Below are 17,323 nucleotides of genomic sequence, written 5' to 3'. Positions count from 1 at the left end.
CAAAATTTTTATTTTACTACAATTAGCCTCATCCCAATCCCTTTGATTTATATATGTAGATTTATATATGTTCTCTGATATTCCCACGGAATGACAATTGGAATGCCAGTGATCAGCCTGAAATGTTGACTACACTAAGTTCATGTGTATTTTGGAATTCAGCTTTTGGCTCTTCTGCCTTTTCTGGGCTTGAGTGCATAAGTAAAATAAAAGATCATTGAAGAATATATGTAATTTGAATTTTTTTTATTTTTTGGATGATTTAGGTATCCATTTTTGCTCATGTAATTAAGCATTATGATTTTTTATAACACTCATCCAAGGGACATTTTGAGCTACTTTTTCATACTTTTAGATTTTATTAACTTTTGTATTGTATGGTATATTTTTATTAGCATGGAATTTCATAATGGCTTATTTTAAGCTATGTTATTTAAAAGCAAAATTTTTATTTTGTATTTTTGCTGTGACCAGATGATACAATCTTTCCAAGGTCATTATTTATATAGGCAAGAAGAAATTTAGAAGTCACTGAACAGGAATTGGTTTGTGATAGGGATTTTTTTTTTAAATTGAAAAGCATTTGGTTAGAAAGGGAAGAAATCAGCATACATCAATGAATAATTAATTTATGAAAAGTATTTTTCTTGCTTGTAACATTCATGCAGCATTTTTCTTCCTTTTAATTAAGGCAGTATTTTTTACTTGTAATTAATGAGTGGATATTCACAAACTTATAAAGATAAGTTACTAGATTTTGTTGATAAGTTTTACTACAGTATCACTATTTGCACTTTGAAACAGTCTCAGAACTGCTGAGAAACTTATATAGAAGGTACCAATACTGTGTACAGGAAAGGGCTGTAAACCAGTATAGTTTTATATTTAAAAAACTACTAAGTTGATCGTACCACAACATATTTCATTCTAATAATATTTTCTTTAAACCTGCCTTTAGTAGATAGATATGTATGCAAGGTACAAACGGCTTATTTTCCTTTTATTAAACTTCTAAGTTCACTGTGCATTAACCATGAAATGGGTCGTCAATAGTCAGGGAAGAATTGTCTCCCTCTCTTGTGAATATACCTTCCTGTAGAGGGAACGCCCACACTCACTAAATTACCAGTGTCATTGCTGCCGCTATTTTCTTGGGATGCATGTGTGTTAGTCTCATTACTGGTTACTCTTTGTTATCTCAGTTTTGTATCATTAATTATATTGAGATAGAGAGATGTTGTTTAGCAATCTTAATGCAATATTGAAATATTAATTATAGCAAGATATGAAGGTAGTGTTTAGCTGTATTCATGCACTATTGAAGTATAAGATTGTTTACAATGGCAGAGATGATATTTTTGCTTTATTAAGTACTGTGCAATCAATTATATAAAATTTGTTTCAAATTTTATATATATTTTGCTTAGTTTTGGCCTTAGGTAATAACTCAGATTGAATATGTAAAAAGAGACTGGAGCAGTAGAAATGTGGAAGTGGAGGAGACCTATGTATGTGTCATGGATAGAGAGTAACAAATAGGAAATTTTTAGAAAACAGAATTTGAGAGGGAAATGCTGAAAATGATTAGAAACCAACTTCAAATTTTGGTTATACTGGTATGTTAAGAGGGGAGGGTTTAGAGCATTTGCTTGAGAGGAAAATTCAAGGGAAGTAGTGTGCGAGAGAAGTTGGGAGCAACATATAAATGGAATGCAGAGGGCTTGGAGGAGAGGGAAAAGATACAGGATGGATGTAGATGACAGGAATAGAAAAGACTGGAAGTCCTTGATCACCAGTGTCTTTGGAGGTACGGCAAGTTGACACTAATGCTTTATGGTTTTCTTTTATTAGTGTACTATTTTTTGTCTGTGAGAACCTTTCTGTGGTCATTGAATATCTTTAGACAAAAGGATCAGTAGTAGGATGGCACGTGTTGTCTGGAGCCTTGGGTGCTAATTAGTCAATCACTGTACTTTTTGTCTGTTGGCAGTGCTGTTAACAGTCAAAAAGAATTTCCTATTATTTTTTTCACTGCAAGATTATTAGTCTTCATTAGTCCCAACTCAGCAATCCATATATTCCTCAGCCACTTCAATTCTTTGACTGCCATTTTCATTTAATTTTATTTGGACGAATCTTACCTACTGTTAAAGTTAGCTTACATCTCTGTGCTAATAGACGAGTCAGCATTCAAACAAAAGATCGATTGGCTGCCTGGATGACTGTCTAGTTCACCTGTTCTCCACCAGGTATGTTACAAATGTCAGAATTCTCCTTGCTGCCATTGGGTATAGGCACTTGTTGGTATTTCATGGGTTTTTGGTACTATTATGGTACTGTACATGTATTTTTCCTAGGATGCCTCCACTGGAATCAAGGCTAAGAACATCAGGTTCTGTAGGAATGATTACTGTGTTAGCGGAATGTTGATTGTTTCAGGAGATACATACTGTTTACGCCTGCTGCAGTGGTTTTAAGTGTGATCTTCAGAATAGATGTGAGGAAGTACGGATTTTTGAAGGACTTTCTACTTAAGTTCGTTAGTGCTACAGGAAGAGAAGGGAAGCAGTTAGATTGTGAAGCAGTTAGTTAGGTCAGGTTATCAACCTGTCATTTCTCCTCCTTCTCCAGGTCCTTTGTCTGTAGTTATCCATACTCAGTCTGGGCTTTTCCTTAGCTAATGCTTTTGTTAGCACTAAGGCTTCCTCTTTAGCTCCACACCTCCACCTTCCTCTCCCCTCTCTACAGTATTCTGGAAAAGCATATTGAGAATTTAGAACAGGACGTAAACCTTATTTTGGTCAATATAAGGTTTGTCTTAATTGGTTAGGGAACCTCTCAGGACCCCCATTGTGCGATCGTTTTCACGGTCCCTCATAAGAGTTAAGGTGTCGGTGCCCTCACCGGTCTGTAGCCAGAGCCTAGGACTGCCCTGCAGCAGTTGAATTCTGAGGAAGAAGTCCGCTGCCAGGGAACCAGGTTGGTTCTCGGGGTGATGTGGTTTTGTGCCCTCCATCACCTACCTCTCCGTTTGTGATGTTCATAGTCTCATTTAATGTGTTAGCTGAAAGATCGTTTTGGTAAACATTAATCTTCACTATGTACGCGACTTCTGCTGTCATCGGCACCTAGTATGAGGTTGTTAGTACCGATAGGACTAATTATATAAGTATAGACAGTTTTATTTGGAATACTATGTCTGTAGTTTTCTTATTCTAATGTTATGTCAACTCAGTCGACTGTTTAACCAAACTCTTCATCTTTTACTCATTCTAAATTCTTGTTTGTTCTTTATATCATCCGTTTTCTAAGGCTATTGGAAAATCTCTTACTTCTGCCTCTAATGTTTTTCTTTACAAATCTACCATGGTTACATTATCTTCTGTTGTTTCCAAGTGAGATAATATTTTAGCTACACAGCTTTCTAAGTTTATGGCATATGGGAATGCTCCTAAGTCTGTTGACTCACTTTCAGACGTGGCGGGAATGTCACTGTAACTCCTTTCCCCCCCACCTCCCAACTTTCCCATTTTCTTTTGACACCTCATTTTCTTTTGCTCTGCTGAGTTGCTTAGACTGCTTTTTCCTGTCTACCTTTCATTGAGTTGTGGATGCGATGCAGGTGCTCAGCTGCTGTCATCTTCTGTCGCCAGGTGTCGCTTGGGGACAGCTGTCTCTTCTGTTGCCAGGAGACAGCTGTCTCCTCCTGTTGCCGGAAGACAACGGTCTCCTATCATCCTCTGGTGCCGGAAGACAAATGATTTGTTCCTATCATCCTCTCCGGGCTGGGAAAAGGTGGAAGAAAAAAACTTTAACTAATTAGGGGAGGATCTCCTTCTGTTTGATTGGTGTTTGCTGGAGCAATTTAATTTTGTTTAGGAAGAGAATATTATTAATTGAAAAGTTATTACCTTCTGCTAGAATATCTAGAGGATCTCTTCTGTTTGATTGGTGTTTGCTGGAGCGTTGCCCTTTGCTGCATCCTAATTTAGTTGAGGAAAGAGACCACATAGAGAATAGGTCTTAGTTGTTTTCAAGTATTTTGGCGCCCTTTAAGCATTTGGAGAAAGAGAACCCAAACTTTCTCCTTCAAGTAGAGCACATTTTGTAAGTTTTCTCGTACTCAGGCACACAAAGCTCCCTTTAGGTCTCTGGGGATTGACCTCTGGTTTTTAGGAAGTTGCTGAGCACCGACTCTTGCAATACAGGTGCTGAAACCGACTTCAGTAGAATATTTGATTTTCTTTTCTTTCCTGTGAAGAGACGAACTCGAGACTGACAAGTGCTTTGGACATGCTGCAACTGAGTCTCAGTTTAGATTGTTGAAGTTTTTACCTTTTTCTTGAGGTAGAGGCTCCAGCTTAGTGTTTTTGGCACCAGCTTGGGGAGTTTGTGAAGCCAGCTTTAAGGTTTTTTGGTGCCAGCGGGAGTTTAGCAAGGAAGAGCGTTAGTTTTTAACTCGTTTCTGATGCTACATACTAATGTTCTCATGCTTTTACTAACTCGATTGGGAAGAAATGAGAACATTTATGCCCCTGTCTGTAGTAAAGGCTTATGTTGCACAGGTTAAGGCTATAAGGTTCTGGTAGGTGGCCAATTGCAAGCTTCCTGGCATGCTTGGAGAGACTTAGGAGCAGAACTTTACATGGTGGAGGCAGTGAAGGAGGGTTATGATTAGTTTTAGGTCACCCTCCACTGGTTCAGTGGCCTATATCTGTTCCTTTGTCTTCTCCAGCAGAAGTCTCTCTTTCTTTAGTAGGAGGTTGTAAATTAGAGAAAGAAATGGACCAGTCGGTAATTTGCTGGGATTTTACCTCTTAACTTTTCTTAGCTCCATAAGCAACTGGTGATTGGCAGCCATTGTTGGACACATTGAGACTGAATGACTTTACATGTCTGTCCCCATGCTTTTTGTTTTCCAGCATGGTTTTAGTGACTTTCCAGAGAACGATCAGATGTTTTGATGGATGTGCAGGAGATATTTTTCTCATACCAGTACATCCTCAATCACCCAAGTTCCTTTGAGGTGTGTTTACAGAGGAGGTATTGCTGTTCAAGGCGCTTTGTTTGGGGCCCGTATACAGCGCTTCTATAATTATTCACAGGGTGTTGCCCATAGGTGGATGGGGTCATTTTTAGGAGCAAGAAATCTTTTCTTCTAAGTCAACTGGTTCAAGTTGGCCAACTCTCAACAGTATGCCAAGGCCAAGGATCTGCTGCTTCACCTGGCACAGTCTCCATGCAGTATGATTTTCAGTCGACTTCCCTAACTCCTCCTCATTCTTATCTAGTAGTGGGGATGATACTTGAATTTGCGGGCTTGTCCGTCAGAAGACGAATAGGCACTTGCTTCTTGTAGAATTTTAGCCCTGAAGGAAGCTTCCTAAGTGGTAAGGGCTTTCTTTGTTAAGAAACATGGCCTCACCGGGGATTTTGTCAGAATTATCAGACTCAGTTGCAGTACAGTCTCAGCATTAGAGATTACAACTTACAGCTAATGTTCATTAAACTTAAAAGTAATCCAGGACCATTTGTCGCCAGGTTCTGTAGGAGGGATGCTGAAACCAAGAGCTGACCATTTTATTCTTAAACATCCGTCCAGGTTTTGCTTTTTCCCTTCTGTCATGCAACACGAAACAAAGAATTTTTACTAGTGTCATTACACTTACATACTACTTAGAAGGGTCAACACTATACCTGGTAAAGCTTAATAGATGTAAGGGCAGTGGAAAGACCATTGAAGATGCCTAGCAGCCTAGCCTAGCCTAGCTTTATCCCTGGTCAGAAACAAGTCATAGTGGAAAGATTGCTTCTTTGAGTGAAATGAACAAATGATTTGGTTGGACAATTCATTCTGTGGAATAACAGTGTTTTTGGTAATTGGGATTCAGAAGAACAAATTCACCTACAGAGTGGCCATTACATCTTCAAGTTCTACAGTTGCTGTGGGATTAGAGGAGCACTTGAATGTAGACTTACTAGCATGCAGATGAAGAGGAACATCCAGTCGATTACTACTCCTTTGAGGGCCCTCAGGCTTGAGCAGTGGATGTGTTTCTCTAAGTTTGGCCTGATTCAGACTCAACAGGCCTTTCCCCTCTATTTACTCTAAGGAAGAATTGAGCAAATTTCGTGTTCAAGAATTGCTCAGTGACTCCTGTATAGACCTAATAGCTAATGATTTTCGAACTTTCTAGCTCTCTTGTTAGAAATATCAATTGTTCTTCCGTTAAGAGGAAATGACTCAGGCTACAGAATTTCATGTACTTCCACTAACTTCTGCATCTCACCCTTAACCACTTGGAGATGCTCAACTGTCTCCTCCCAATAGGAGATTTTCTAAGGTTTCATGGGTTCTATCCTTAATCAAGTGTAGAACAACCATGGCTTATTATCAGAAGCTCAGAAGCAGCAGTTTGTGTATTGCTCAGGGTGCCTTTCTAGAGGAATTTTCAGTTCCTGGAAACTTGCAGATATCAAAATTTTCTTTGCTTTCTTAGATACAGTAAGACTTTTTTGCTGTCTACTTTCAAGGTTATTGTTCCATACTTACCTTGGTTTTGCATCATGTGCTACTAGATCTGGCTGAGGATCAGCACCATAAGGTTTTGAATTCAGTTGAGTTGGGAGCTCCTTCAACTCAGTACTGTAACACGCTCTCTCTGGATTTAGATGCAGGGCAAAAGCTTGTCTGCAGATTCTTTTGAACCTCTGGAATTAGTTCCATTGAATTATTTATTGTGAAAACTTCTCTAGTACTATCAACAGTTAAAAAGAGTAAATTCATCACGAGCACTCTCCTGAAAGCTGTTGTAAGGGAATGCTATTTTATCTTTTTGCATTATAAGTGTGAATGAGGTTCAGCCTAAGTTTTCAGAGAATTGTAAGATTCCATTTAACCTCTGGTGGGGAAGAAGAAGAAACAATTCTCAGTCATGTTGGGGCAGTTAAAGCTTACTAATTAGATTAAGCCTGAAAGAGGCAGTTATCCTTTTATTTTGTGATTTTAGAGCCTAGAACATCTGTGTCAAAGGTTAAGTCTGGAGTAAGCAAAGCCTGGAAAAGGCAAAGTTAACCTTTTATTTTGTGGTTTTAAAAACCTAAAATGTCTGTCACATTTTGTTTTGTAGTTTTAGAAAGCCTAGATGTCTTTGTCAAAGGCTAAGCTTGAAGAACAAAGTTAACATTTTGTTTTGTGGTTTTAGAAAACCTAGATATCTTTGTCAAAGGTTAAGCCTGGAAGAGGCAAGTTAACCTTTTCTTTTGTGGTTTTAGAAAATGTAGATGTCCTTGCCAAGGGTTATGCCTGGAAGAGGCAAAGTTGACCATTTATTTTGTGATTTTAGAAACCTAGAATGTCTTTGTCAAAGGTTAAGCATGGAGAAGACAAAATTACCATTTTGTTTTGTGGTTTTAGAAAACCTAGATGTTTTCGTCAAAGGTTAAGCTTGGAAGAGGCAAAGTTAACCTTTTGTTTTTTGGTTTTAGAAACCTAGAATGTCTTTATCAAAGAACTCAAGGTTCTCTGGGACATATTCGACTGGGCAAGTGCATGAGAACCAGCTCCATACCATTTACCTTTATTGAAGGTAAATATTAATAATATGAGAGCTGTTGCTACCTCATTTAGTTTGATGACAAACTGTCACATGAGGATGAGTTTATTGCGGCACGGTAGAAGTTCAGTTTGGTTTTGCCCCTCAGGACCTTGAGTATGCAGAATCAGGTTTGAAACAGTAAAAGTAAAGCCCTTAGTCCGCTACTAGTAGCAGGTAAAGTCTTTTCTGAACCGAGGAAAGAGCAATCTTTTAGGCTCTTTGTTTTAAATCCTGGGTTTTAGTATTTTGGGGAGCATGAAGGTACATGCATTGCATAGGAGTGTACCTTTACATCCGAAAGGTATTTATTTTTAGTGACTGTAGTTTTATAGGGCTTTTGGACCCAGGCACAGGGGTCCCCCTCACGCTGCTTCCATTTCATTCAAGCTGAATTGAAGTGGTTTTCTCCGCAAGGTTGCTCTTTGCTACAAACATATGAGAGCCTTGCCCCTCTGAATGGAATCCAACTTCTGGCAGCAGTAAGATCCAGAAAGGATTCCATATCAGGTAAGAAGTTTTGGATTTCATGCAAGAAACCTTAAGCTCGACTGGCTGAACGGATTTGGTTTAGCTGCACTACCCACCATCCTCTTCTCAATGTGGAAATCGGCTAACTTTAAGAGTGGGTAGGATTCATCCCAAATAATATACATTACCATAAAATTTATTATTTGGATACTGATCTACTGTTAAAGTAGACCCCACCCAGCCTCCCCACAACTTAGTGGGCTGTCAAGGAGAATTCTGACAAGACCTTAAACATTCGTAACACACCTTGTAGAGAACAGGGTAATTAGACAGTTATCCCAGCAGCCATTCAATCTTTTGTTTGAATACTGACTCGCCTATCAGCGTGGAGATGTAAGCTAACTTTAACAGTAGGTAAGTATCCAAATAATAAATTTTATGAAAATTTATATTTCTGCAAGTAATTGAAGTGTGATGTCTACACCCTAGCAGATAGTTATCCATTACCATTTTCTGTCCTCTGGCTCATTGGCTTTATATTTAGAAAGTGCTTTTTATTTTTGTGAAAAATGCTTTTTAAGCTGCTGGAGATGTATGCAGTGTCTTTTTCAGTGATTTTTTTAATTTTTACGTTTTGTGTCATTTTGTTGTTGATTGATTGAGTTTTTAGATTTTATTGCTAACTAGTAAACGAGTGTTTTAAGGGGTTAAGTAATTGGTGCTTTTAACTTCGTTTGCTGTTGTATAAGCTAACGTAAGGTTGATTATATTTTCTTAGTTATTATGCTCTTACTTATCTTTTTTCAATTATTGTTATGGGTATTACCTTCCTAATGTTAGGAAGCAGTATGGTTGTTACTAGGTAGGCTGTTTTTTTTATTATGTGTTTCATGTCGTAATGAGTTTTTGCTTGAATTACCAAGTTGTGCTTTCTATAACCATTTGCTGTCTCTTGCTGTGTTGTGGTGATCTTGTTGATCAAGTGTTCATAGCCATATACTTACCTCTTACAACTCTCTTATTGACATTTTTTACATGTTAAACTACCATTTTGTGTTTTGTATGCTAATGGTTCTTCAGCTCTTGTGATTTTGCGATTGCTGTGTGTTGTACTGTTTGTGCTCTGATTTTGGCTTTTTTTGTCCTCCCATTAATTTTTTATGCTTCAACAAACATGTAAAGGGTTTCCAGGCTAACTCTTGTCTTGCGTTCATGTCAGCTGTAGACAAAGACCCACTTCTGTTATGTAGCAAGTGCAGAGGACACTTGCCTGAGAGATGTGCTGTAACTGTTCACCTGCCAAGAAGTTGTGCCACTGCAGCAGGAGAACATACAAGATGAAATGGACCAGAAGAGCTTCTGCAGATATATACACTGTCTTCTTCAGTCTTCAACTGTGATCCTCATCTCATTAACAGACTATCTGCCTCATGGTTAGCAGTAAAGGATTACCTGTCCTCTCACAATTACAGTTGAGTGACCAAGTGCAGCCAGTAATACACGTGCCAGCTCAACCAGCTTGAATCCTTTCAGTCCAGCAGACATTCCTACTTTTGTGGATAGAAAAGCTCCAAACAACCAAGATATGTTAAAGTGCTTAACTCTTAGGCTAAACCTCATAATCTGATTAAATCAAATTGATTGTGAGAACTATGTTTTCGTGTGAAGGACCAGTCATTCCCTTAATTTTAGGATGTTATGCAGGAACAGTCAGTGCAGTTAAATGACTCAACTGTGATTGTTCACTGCATCCCAGGCTTAAAGGTACCCCTTTCCCTGGGACTAGTCACCTAAATTTACTGCCTCCAGATGGAACAACCATATTTTAACTCCAGACAGAGGTACACAGCTAGCCAAATCATGGGATCTGAAAGTAGGAACACGCCTCTTCAGTAACATTGTCTTTGGATGTTTGCTCCACTAGCAACAAAAAGTTTAGCCAATAAGTGCACAACTGTTAGGGCCATGACTACTTGAGCCAACCAAGGACTTCTCTTCCCAGCATTGCAGTCACAACTAGGGCAGTGACTTTTGTAGAGACTAATCCTGACAGCTCAGCTCTATGGACAGAGTTAAATGAAGGATGGTAACCATGCCACTGGTAACAAGCTAAGTACTGCAGTAACAGTGCCAAGACTTCAAGGCATGGTACTACAGGCAGTCCCCTCTTACAGGCGGCATCGGTTAACAGCGTTTCAGTATTAAGGCACTTGGCTAGCAATGTCATTAACCAGATTTTCAGTGCCAGTAAGTGATTTTCGGCAGCAGTAAGTGGTTTATTGGCGTTGGTAAGCGGTTTATTGGCATTGGTAAGCAGTTTATCGGCACTGATAACTGGTTAACGGTGCCGTTAAGTGGTTTATCGGTGCTATTATCACCGACTTTAGTTGTCAGCAATTTTCGGTTAGCGGTGCTCGGCCAGGAACGGAACCCCCTCCCTCCTTAACTGGGGGACTGCCTGTACTGCTGGTTTGGGAATACAAAAACCACACATAAAAGTTGGTTCTATACTAAAAACTTTTTAAACTAATATTTGAAATAGTATATTTTAATATACTATTTCTGTTTAATCTTAACATTCTTGTATTCTTGGGTGAATATGCTGTGTCTAGAGGGTGTTTCAAAATTAGAGGCCCCCCCTCTGCAGCATAAACTAAAATTGATATGGACAAAAACAAAAGTAATTCAGAATAGGTATTTATTTAAGTTTCTCTCTGAGTATTCAATATTTTGTGTGGCCTCCATCTGCCTGTACCACAGCCTGCATTCTTGAGGGGTATGATTTCAGCAAATCGCAAAAAAGCTGAGACTCAAACTCCATTTCCCTGAGCACTTCGGTCACCTCTCTTCACAGGTCGTCGAGGCTTGGTATACCATCATAGTTCACTGTGTGCGCTTCAACACGATCCTTTAAGATACTACCAATGTTTTTACACACATTAAGGTCAGGGGAGCTACCTGGAAATTCAACTTGACAAGAAGAAATCGATACCACTGTTTTGAAGCAGCTCCTGTGTCTGAAGGGCATTGAAACATAGTGCCTTATCATGCAAAAATGTGACTTCTTCAACAGATAACACATTTTCAGGATCTTTGAGGAAAGGAAATACTCCACCAGTAAGCACAGTTTCTCTGAAGTATTCGCCATTCCATGACTGTCCTTTTTCTTTGATGATCCACATTAATCGTTTGGCTGTGAAACAGAGAAAAATTCCTAAACATTCAGGAAATTTCACAACTTGGCGATATTGCACGTCATCGCTGATATCCAACTTTGCAGCCCAAATGATGTCATTTTTATGATCTGGCTTTCTGACTGTGTAAAGAAGAATTCATCTGATGCGGCAACATGGAGAAAGTCAGCTTCATCCCAATCTTTAAGAAATGAACCACAAAACCATGCATGGTCTTCTCTCTGTTGCTGAGTGATGTTGGGCTTGCTGATAACATGAAATGGCTTGATACCAGATTTTTTTCAACTCACAATATACAGCACTATAACTTCTCTTCTTTCCCCTCTTCGTTTCTAGTTCAAGCGCCAGTTTATGTAAAGACTTTCTTGGTCTACCCACTGCCTCAGCTATGATGTCTTTTGACTCCTGAAAAAGAAATTCAGGCCTTCCAAGATTGTCACTCTTTTTGCAATGACAGTCATGTGGATTTTTGTTCCAGTTTCTTTTAACAAAGGATTCATCTCTTTTTTTAATGTATTTAGCTATCCAGGAATGTGAAATGAAGGATGTGCCAGCATCCCTGGCCTCTCTGAAGGTTATAGCCCGGATTCGGTCAATCCATCTGATTTCCTCCGAGTCGTTAGCCATGCCTGTATCTGACTCCATCACTCAGTCTGAAAATACAAGAAATGTAAAATGAAAAATAGCTTAATAGAAACTTAAAATAATGTACTTGGAGATAGGCTATAGCAGAAAACTTCATAACTTTCCATTTGCTCTGTGGAGGGGGGAGCTATAGTTTCAAAACACCTGGTAGATAGGCAAGTAATTGATAATGGTAATTACTGTACTTATGATTCCTTATGCTTCCATCTCTTTGTTCTGTGGGAGGAATGCAGAGAAATTTTTTTTCTGCACCAGTTAATTGAAGATTTAGAAAGATCTTGTGCTTGTAGGTAGAAAGGGTTATTGGTCTGTAGATTTATCTACCTTCATTGGCTTTAGTATTTGTTAGAGAGAAGAAGTATTTCTCCTTACTGAGTCTTGAAGTATTTTTTGTTGCCTTCTCGTGTGTTCCAAGGTTAACAGCAATGATACTAGGATTTATTAAGAATGATATTATGGAGGACATCAGAGCTGTGATGATACAGCTGCTTACAGAATACAGTAAGAAGTTACTCCATTCCATTAATTAATTCAAAGTCACACTAAATAACTTGAAAAAAGATGTAAGTCAAATAAACTCTAAAAAATGATGTAGGCACACTGTATGCAGGGCCTTTGCCACTATGCACCAAGACCTTCTTCATCTTCTTGAAGATGAAACTGAGGGATTATAGTTATGGTGCTTGCTTCCCTTCATAGCATTGCTGCTCATAAAGCTTCAGCAACTCCTTTTTCATCAGTGGCTACTTGTCTGCCTCAAATGACATCAACTTCCAAGCAGCATATGTATTCAGGAATACCTTGTAGATGGTGGATCCTTTCCCAAAATCATGGCTTGTTAACTTATTTAGATCCTTTGCATCTACAATGTACCGAAGCATTCACCTAAGGCATTAGCAATTGATCCCCTGGTTCGTTGGTTGTGAGGAGGTGGTGTTCAGAAGTAGGTAATCAAGAGTGGTGTTTGGATGAAAATCAACGATGTTTTCTTGGTGGCCAAGAGCAGCGTCCGAAATAAGATTTTAAAAGGGATGCATTTTTTTGTTACAGTATTTCTCTATTGTTTGTACAAAGTGGTTGAAGGATTAAATCCCAGAAATAATGCTGGTCACCCAAGCCTTGGAATTTGACATCTGTATAACTGGGAGAGAGGCCCTGGGATTTTCTTCAGCACTTGAGGATTCAGCAGTGAGTGTAGCTTTAAGTCATCTGCACAGTAGCCTCCCACCAAGAGGTTCAAACAGTCTTACGAGACCTTGAAGCCTGTTGTAGCCTTTTCCTCCTTGGATGTAAATGAATGGTTTGGAATTTTCCAGGCTAAGTCATATTATTTTTTCTAGAAGAAACTGCTGCTCTTGAGTATCTTTGCCAACAAGGCAGGAAATTCAGACACTGCTAACTCGTGGGCCAATGCACACTCGCCTTGATTCCCAGTGTCATGAAGGTTTTATCACTGCTTGAGATATATAAATTATCATGAACTTCTCTTCCTCATCAAGAAACTTCTTAATGAGGTCTGCTAAGAAAGACCGCTTTCTTCTGAATCAAAAGCTGACTTACTGGGATACACTGATAAGTCTGCCATTCAATCCAAAGTAAAAGATGCTAGATCTTGCCTCTTTTCTTGTTGATGGTGTTCTTTATCCCTGGCACATCATCTTTGACATGGCTGAAGATCCATACTCTATCAAGAATTATTGACATAATTGTAGTCCAACTCAAGATATGAGAACTAACCATGACATCAATCTTTTTGCCATTTTTGTAGCATATTGTGGCTACCTTATTTTCCAACCGTAGCACACGCTTCTACTGTATCTTCAAAGCTGTGGGACTAATAAGAGGCACCAATTTAACAAAAACAAGACACTGTGAATAACGTACACAAGTGCATGTGCAAATTCAGTGCTAAGAACTAGTCCAGCCACACAACCAAACTCTTGACCTGTTGCTACCAAACATCATATACTATGGCAGTATTTTTTTGTTTTTAAGCTTTTAAATGGTGTTATTGTGTACTTTACATTATTGTACAGGTATATTATTTTATATATTTTAACATTTGTTTTTATGGGATTTGGCACTTTACTATTTCTTTTGTAATTTTCATGGCTGAAGCTGAAACTATACAGCTGAACCTTTTGAATTATTTTGTACTGTATATCACAGTCTCATGTATTATTTTATTTTATATAAACTTTTTTTGTGATTTGACACTTTTTATTTCTCTATTTTTTTTTTAGTTTTACCATTTGTTACTGACCTCCGTATAGTTGCATAAATAACCAGAAGTTTGTGTAATTTTACCCTATTATTTTAAAAATCGCCATAAAGTCATCATTAAGCCATTCAAGGTAAAAATAACTGGAGGAGGCTCTTTAAAAACAGTAACCCCAACTAGAGATTAAACTTGAATAATAATAATTCCATATTTTGGAATAATTTAGTTATAATTCTCCTCAGCCTTCTTGCACAGGAGATAACGCTAAATACAGCACATTCCAGATGTGATTTGTGTCAAAATATATATGGTTAATCTTTAATTTCCAGGTGACATCTTTTGATATCACTGAAATCTGAAGGGTTGAAATTTGCATGACATGGTTTGAGATTATGAAAATATCAGTGGGTTAAAAGATTTTTGTTGGACCAAAAAAAAATCAGATTTTTATGATCCATAAATACAGATATCTTATTTCACTCTAGTTATCCTACTCTACCTGTTGTCGACTTGTTTCTTCGATGTTTCCTTCTGCTCACCTCAGCAGCAATAACAGTAATAAGGTAGTGAGTGTGATGGCTTCTTTTGATGGATACTCTTCAAATAAGAAGAGTGAAGAATTCCTTTCCCTCACAGTGACATGGTTTTTGGCTAACAGTGCACAGCCGTAGAAAGTACTGTACAGCAAAATATGATGAGATGAATGTATTTATAAAATGTGACATTTTTTATATATTGAAGTGGTATAAGGTAAAAATACTGTATTTGGTAATTGTGATCCAGAAAATACCTTAAATTTATATTTAGAGCATATATTTAAATGGTAAAAGTTTATTTAGCTATATGTTTTTTGACTTCCATAGAAAATTACTGTCATTGGTTCAAAGCTAAATTGCTCTATCACTCTAAACATGAAAATTGAACAAAATGAAGAAAAAATTCCATGACTTGAGATCTTTGCCCAGTGTTTGTAAAACTGAAGTTACTTGATGCATTCCCTTCTGGAAAGAGGTATAGGTAATAACATTATTCAATTTAAAGCTTCCTCAACAATCAGGAAGTGACTTCAAAAGACCCATTGCTGTTCATGAGTATGGAAGTGAATTCTATTGTAGGGATAAATTTCAAAGTAAATAAATAAATATTAATCTCATTTTAAACATTAGAATACTGTATTGCCCAAGAAATTCCTTCTTCCAACCAATCCTTATTAAAGAAAGCAACAGAATCACAGTTTTAAAAGTACGCTTACCCATAGGCTGAACACGTACGTGTTCAGAAATGGCTTTGCTTGTGTCAATGGTAAAGTAGAATTTTATTTAAAGATTAGTCTTATCCCTTCCAAATTTGTCTGGTTTATAATCATAGCAGTAGCTTGCTTGATTATGCTTTATAAATTAGAAGTTTTAACTTTAGGAGTTTACTGATAACGAATGTTTGTGAGAGAATGTGAATGTGGCTAAGCTTGAGAGAGAATTAAGTTGCTGCACCTGCTGAGGCTGCTTGGACATTATGTATATGCATTAGGAGGCTGAGCAGGCAGCAGCTGAAGAGGAGGCCAGGGCAGAGAAGGAGCGCTTGGAAGCCGAAGTTCGCAGGCAAGAACAGCTTCTCATGGGCAACACACAGGTGACTGATTACATCAATAATCATTTTCATTCATTCTCATGTAATCTGAACTTACATGTTTTGTCATGTGGAAGGCATGAGGAACCTCCAGTTTGACAGTTCCATATACTTAACTCAAACATTTTCAGAAACTAATGATCTGGTGTTGGTGAGGACTCAAACTTTTGAGATGGCTTGATATGAAGTACTAATAAACAAGGGAGCAATACCAATATACTGTGCTTCACAAGTTTGCTTATACAGTAACAAAACTAAAGAAGAGAGATTTTAGTAAGTAATGTGCTAAAACCAACTTTGATTGTTTTTGAATGACTAATCACTTTATCATACCGAAATCTTATAAAGAAGGCTTGCCAACACCAGTGCCTTCTGAACACACACATTACCTCAGGCTCTTAGTATGACAGCAGTGTAGTTTATTCATTTCAATGCATAATGTTTTATAACTATGTTCGTATTTATATACAAACCAAAGAACCCTTCCAGTTATATTATTATCAAGTCAATGAAATTAAGTCATGTCTTCTCAAGAAATTATCATAAACTGGTACTCTTGTTCAAAGTTATGCTTGTTCAAAGGAAACTGTGGATAAGAAAATCAGACAAAATTATGGAATAGATTGTAAGTAACTAAGTCATTAGTGGTTGATAATTATTATTAAGTCTGTTAAAACGTGTTCATGTGAATTACAAACCTCTTATCTTTATCTATGCCTAAATGATAGTTAAGAGCAGACAGACTAACTGCTTGATACATAGCTGTTTAAACCAGAGTCTCACTACCCGGGGACTTCCATACGAGGGTTAACCCCCATCTTAATTGTTAAAAGCTCTTATGCCTAAACTTATCTTAGTTATTGGACGTATGCCCTTCCCAAATTCCGTTTTCTTTATTTATGCTGCTGGAAGTCATTGTTTGGTTTCACTTTTCTTTATATACAATATCTAATGTCATTATGCTTAGTGAAATTATATGCTGGCCAGTTGTGATGTTAGTGTACCAAGTTTTTACAAAACTTGAGTTTTGGTTTACAGTTGTGTTTAAAAGTACAAATTAAATTTTTATTTCATCCCAGCCCACAGATTAAATGTTTATTTCATCCCAACCCCATTTAATCATATCTTGCTACATTCTTGAATGTCCCCAGACCTGCTGTCTCTTTTCTTAAAGACAGAAGAACAATCATTCATTCATGTGACTTATGGTTCCACCAACAAATGCTAACTGCTTTTCTCATAGTTCTTGTGTCTGTAGCAGTGTCACCACAACTCTGCCAGCACTTCAGCAGCTTTTTTTTTTTTTTTTTTTTTTTCGCTCATCATTCTTGAACAATTCGTAGTTATCAACAATCATGGATATTTTTTTATCATGTCACAGTTAAATTTTCTGTTTCAACTTTCTTCTATTCTTTTTTTTTTTTTTAAGATGTAAAGTGTAGCCTTCATTACTTAAAAGTATTGTCTGCTTGCTTCCTGTAATAAGTATAACTGGCCTATTTTTCACTTTTTGCTGTGAATGTCACCCTTGTATAGTATTTCTGTGGAATTTAGTGTTTCAGGTGTTTTTA

General features: G+C 37.6%; 1 protein-coding gene across 9 annotated transcripts in view; it reads left to right on the top strand.

The window, feature by feature from the left end:
* The window catches only part of Cortactin (cortactin), a 70,158-nt gene that overhangs the window by 36,650 nt on the left and 16,185 nt on the right, over positions 1-17,323 (top strand). For 5 of the 9 annotated variants that reach the window (XM_067131198.1, XM_067131193.1, XM_067131194.1 and 2 more), the window contains one exon: positions 15,654-15,755. The exons of the other annotated variants lie outside the window; for them this stretch is intronic. In XM_067131198.1, the coding sequence (XP_066987299.1) occupies positions 15,654-15,755 (102 nt within the window). The remainder of the gene's footprint in view (positions 1-15,653; positions 15,756-17,323) is intronic. 9 annotated transcript variants of the gene reach the window in all.

Source organism: Macrobrachium rosenbergii, chromosome 29 (assembly GCF_040412425.1).
Source record: "Macrobrachium rosenbergii isolate ZJJX-2024 chromosome 29, ASM4041242v1, whole genome shotgun sequence".
NCBI classification, from domain to species: domain Eukaryota; kingdom Metazoa; phylum Arthropoda; class Malacostraca; order Decapoda; family Palaemonidae; genus Macrobrachium; species Macrobrachium rosenbergii.
This window is presented reverse-complemented; position numbering and strand designations above follow the sequence as displayed.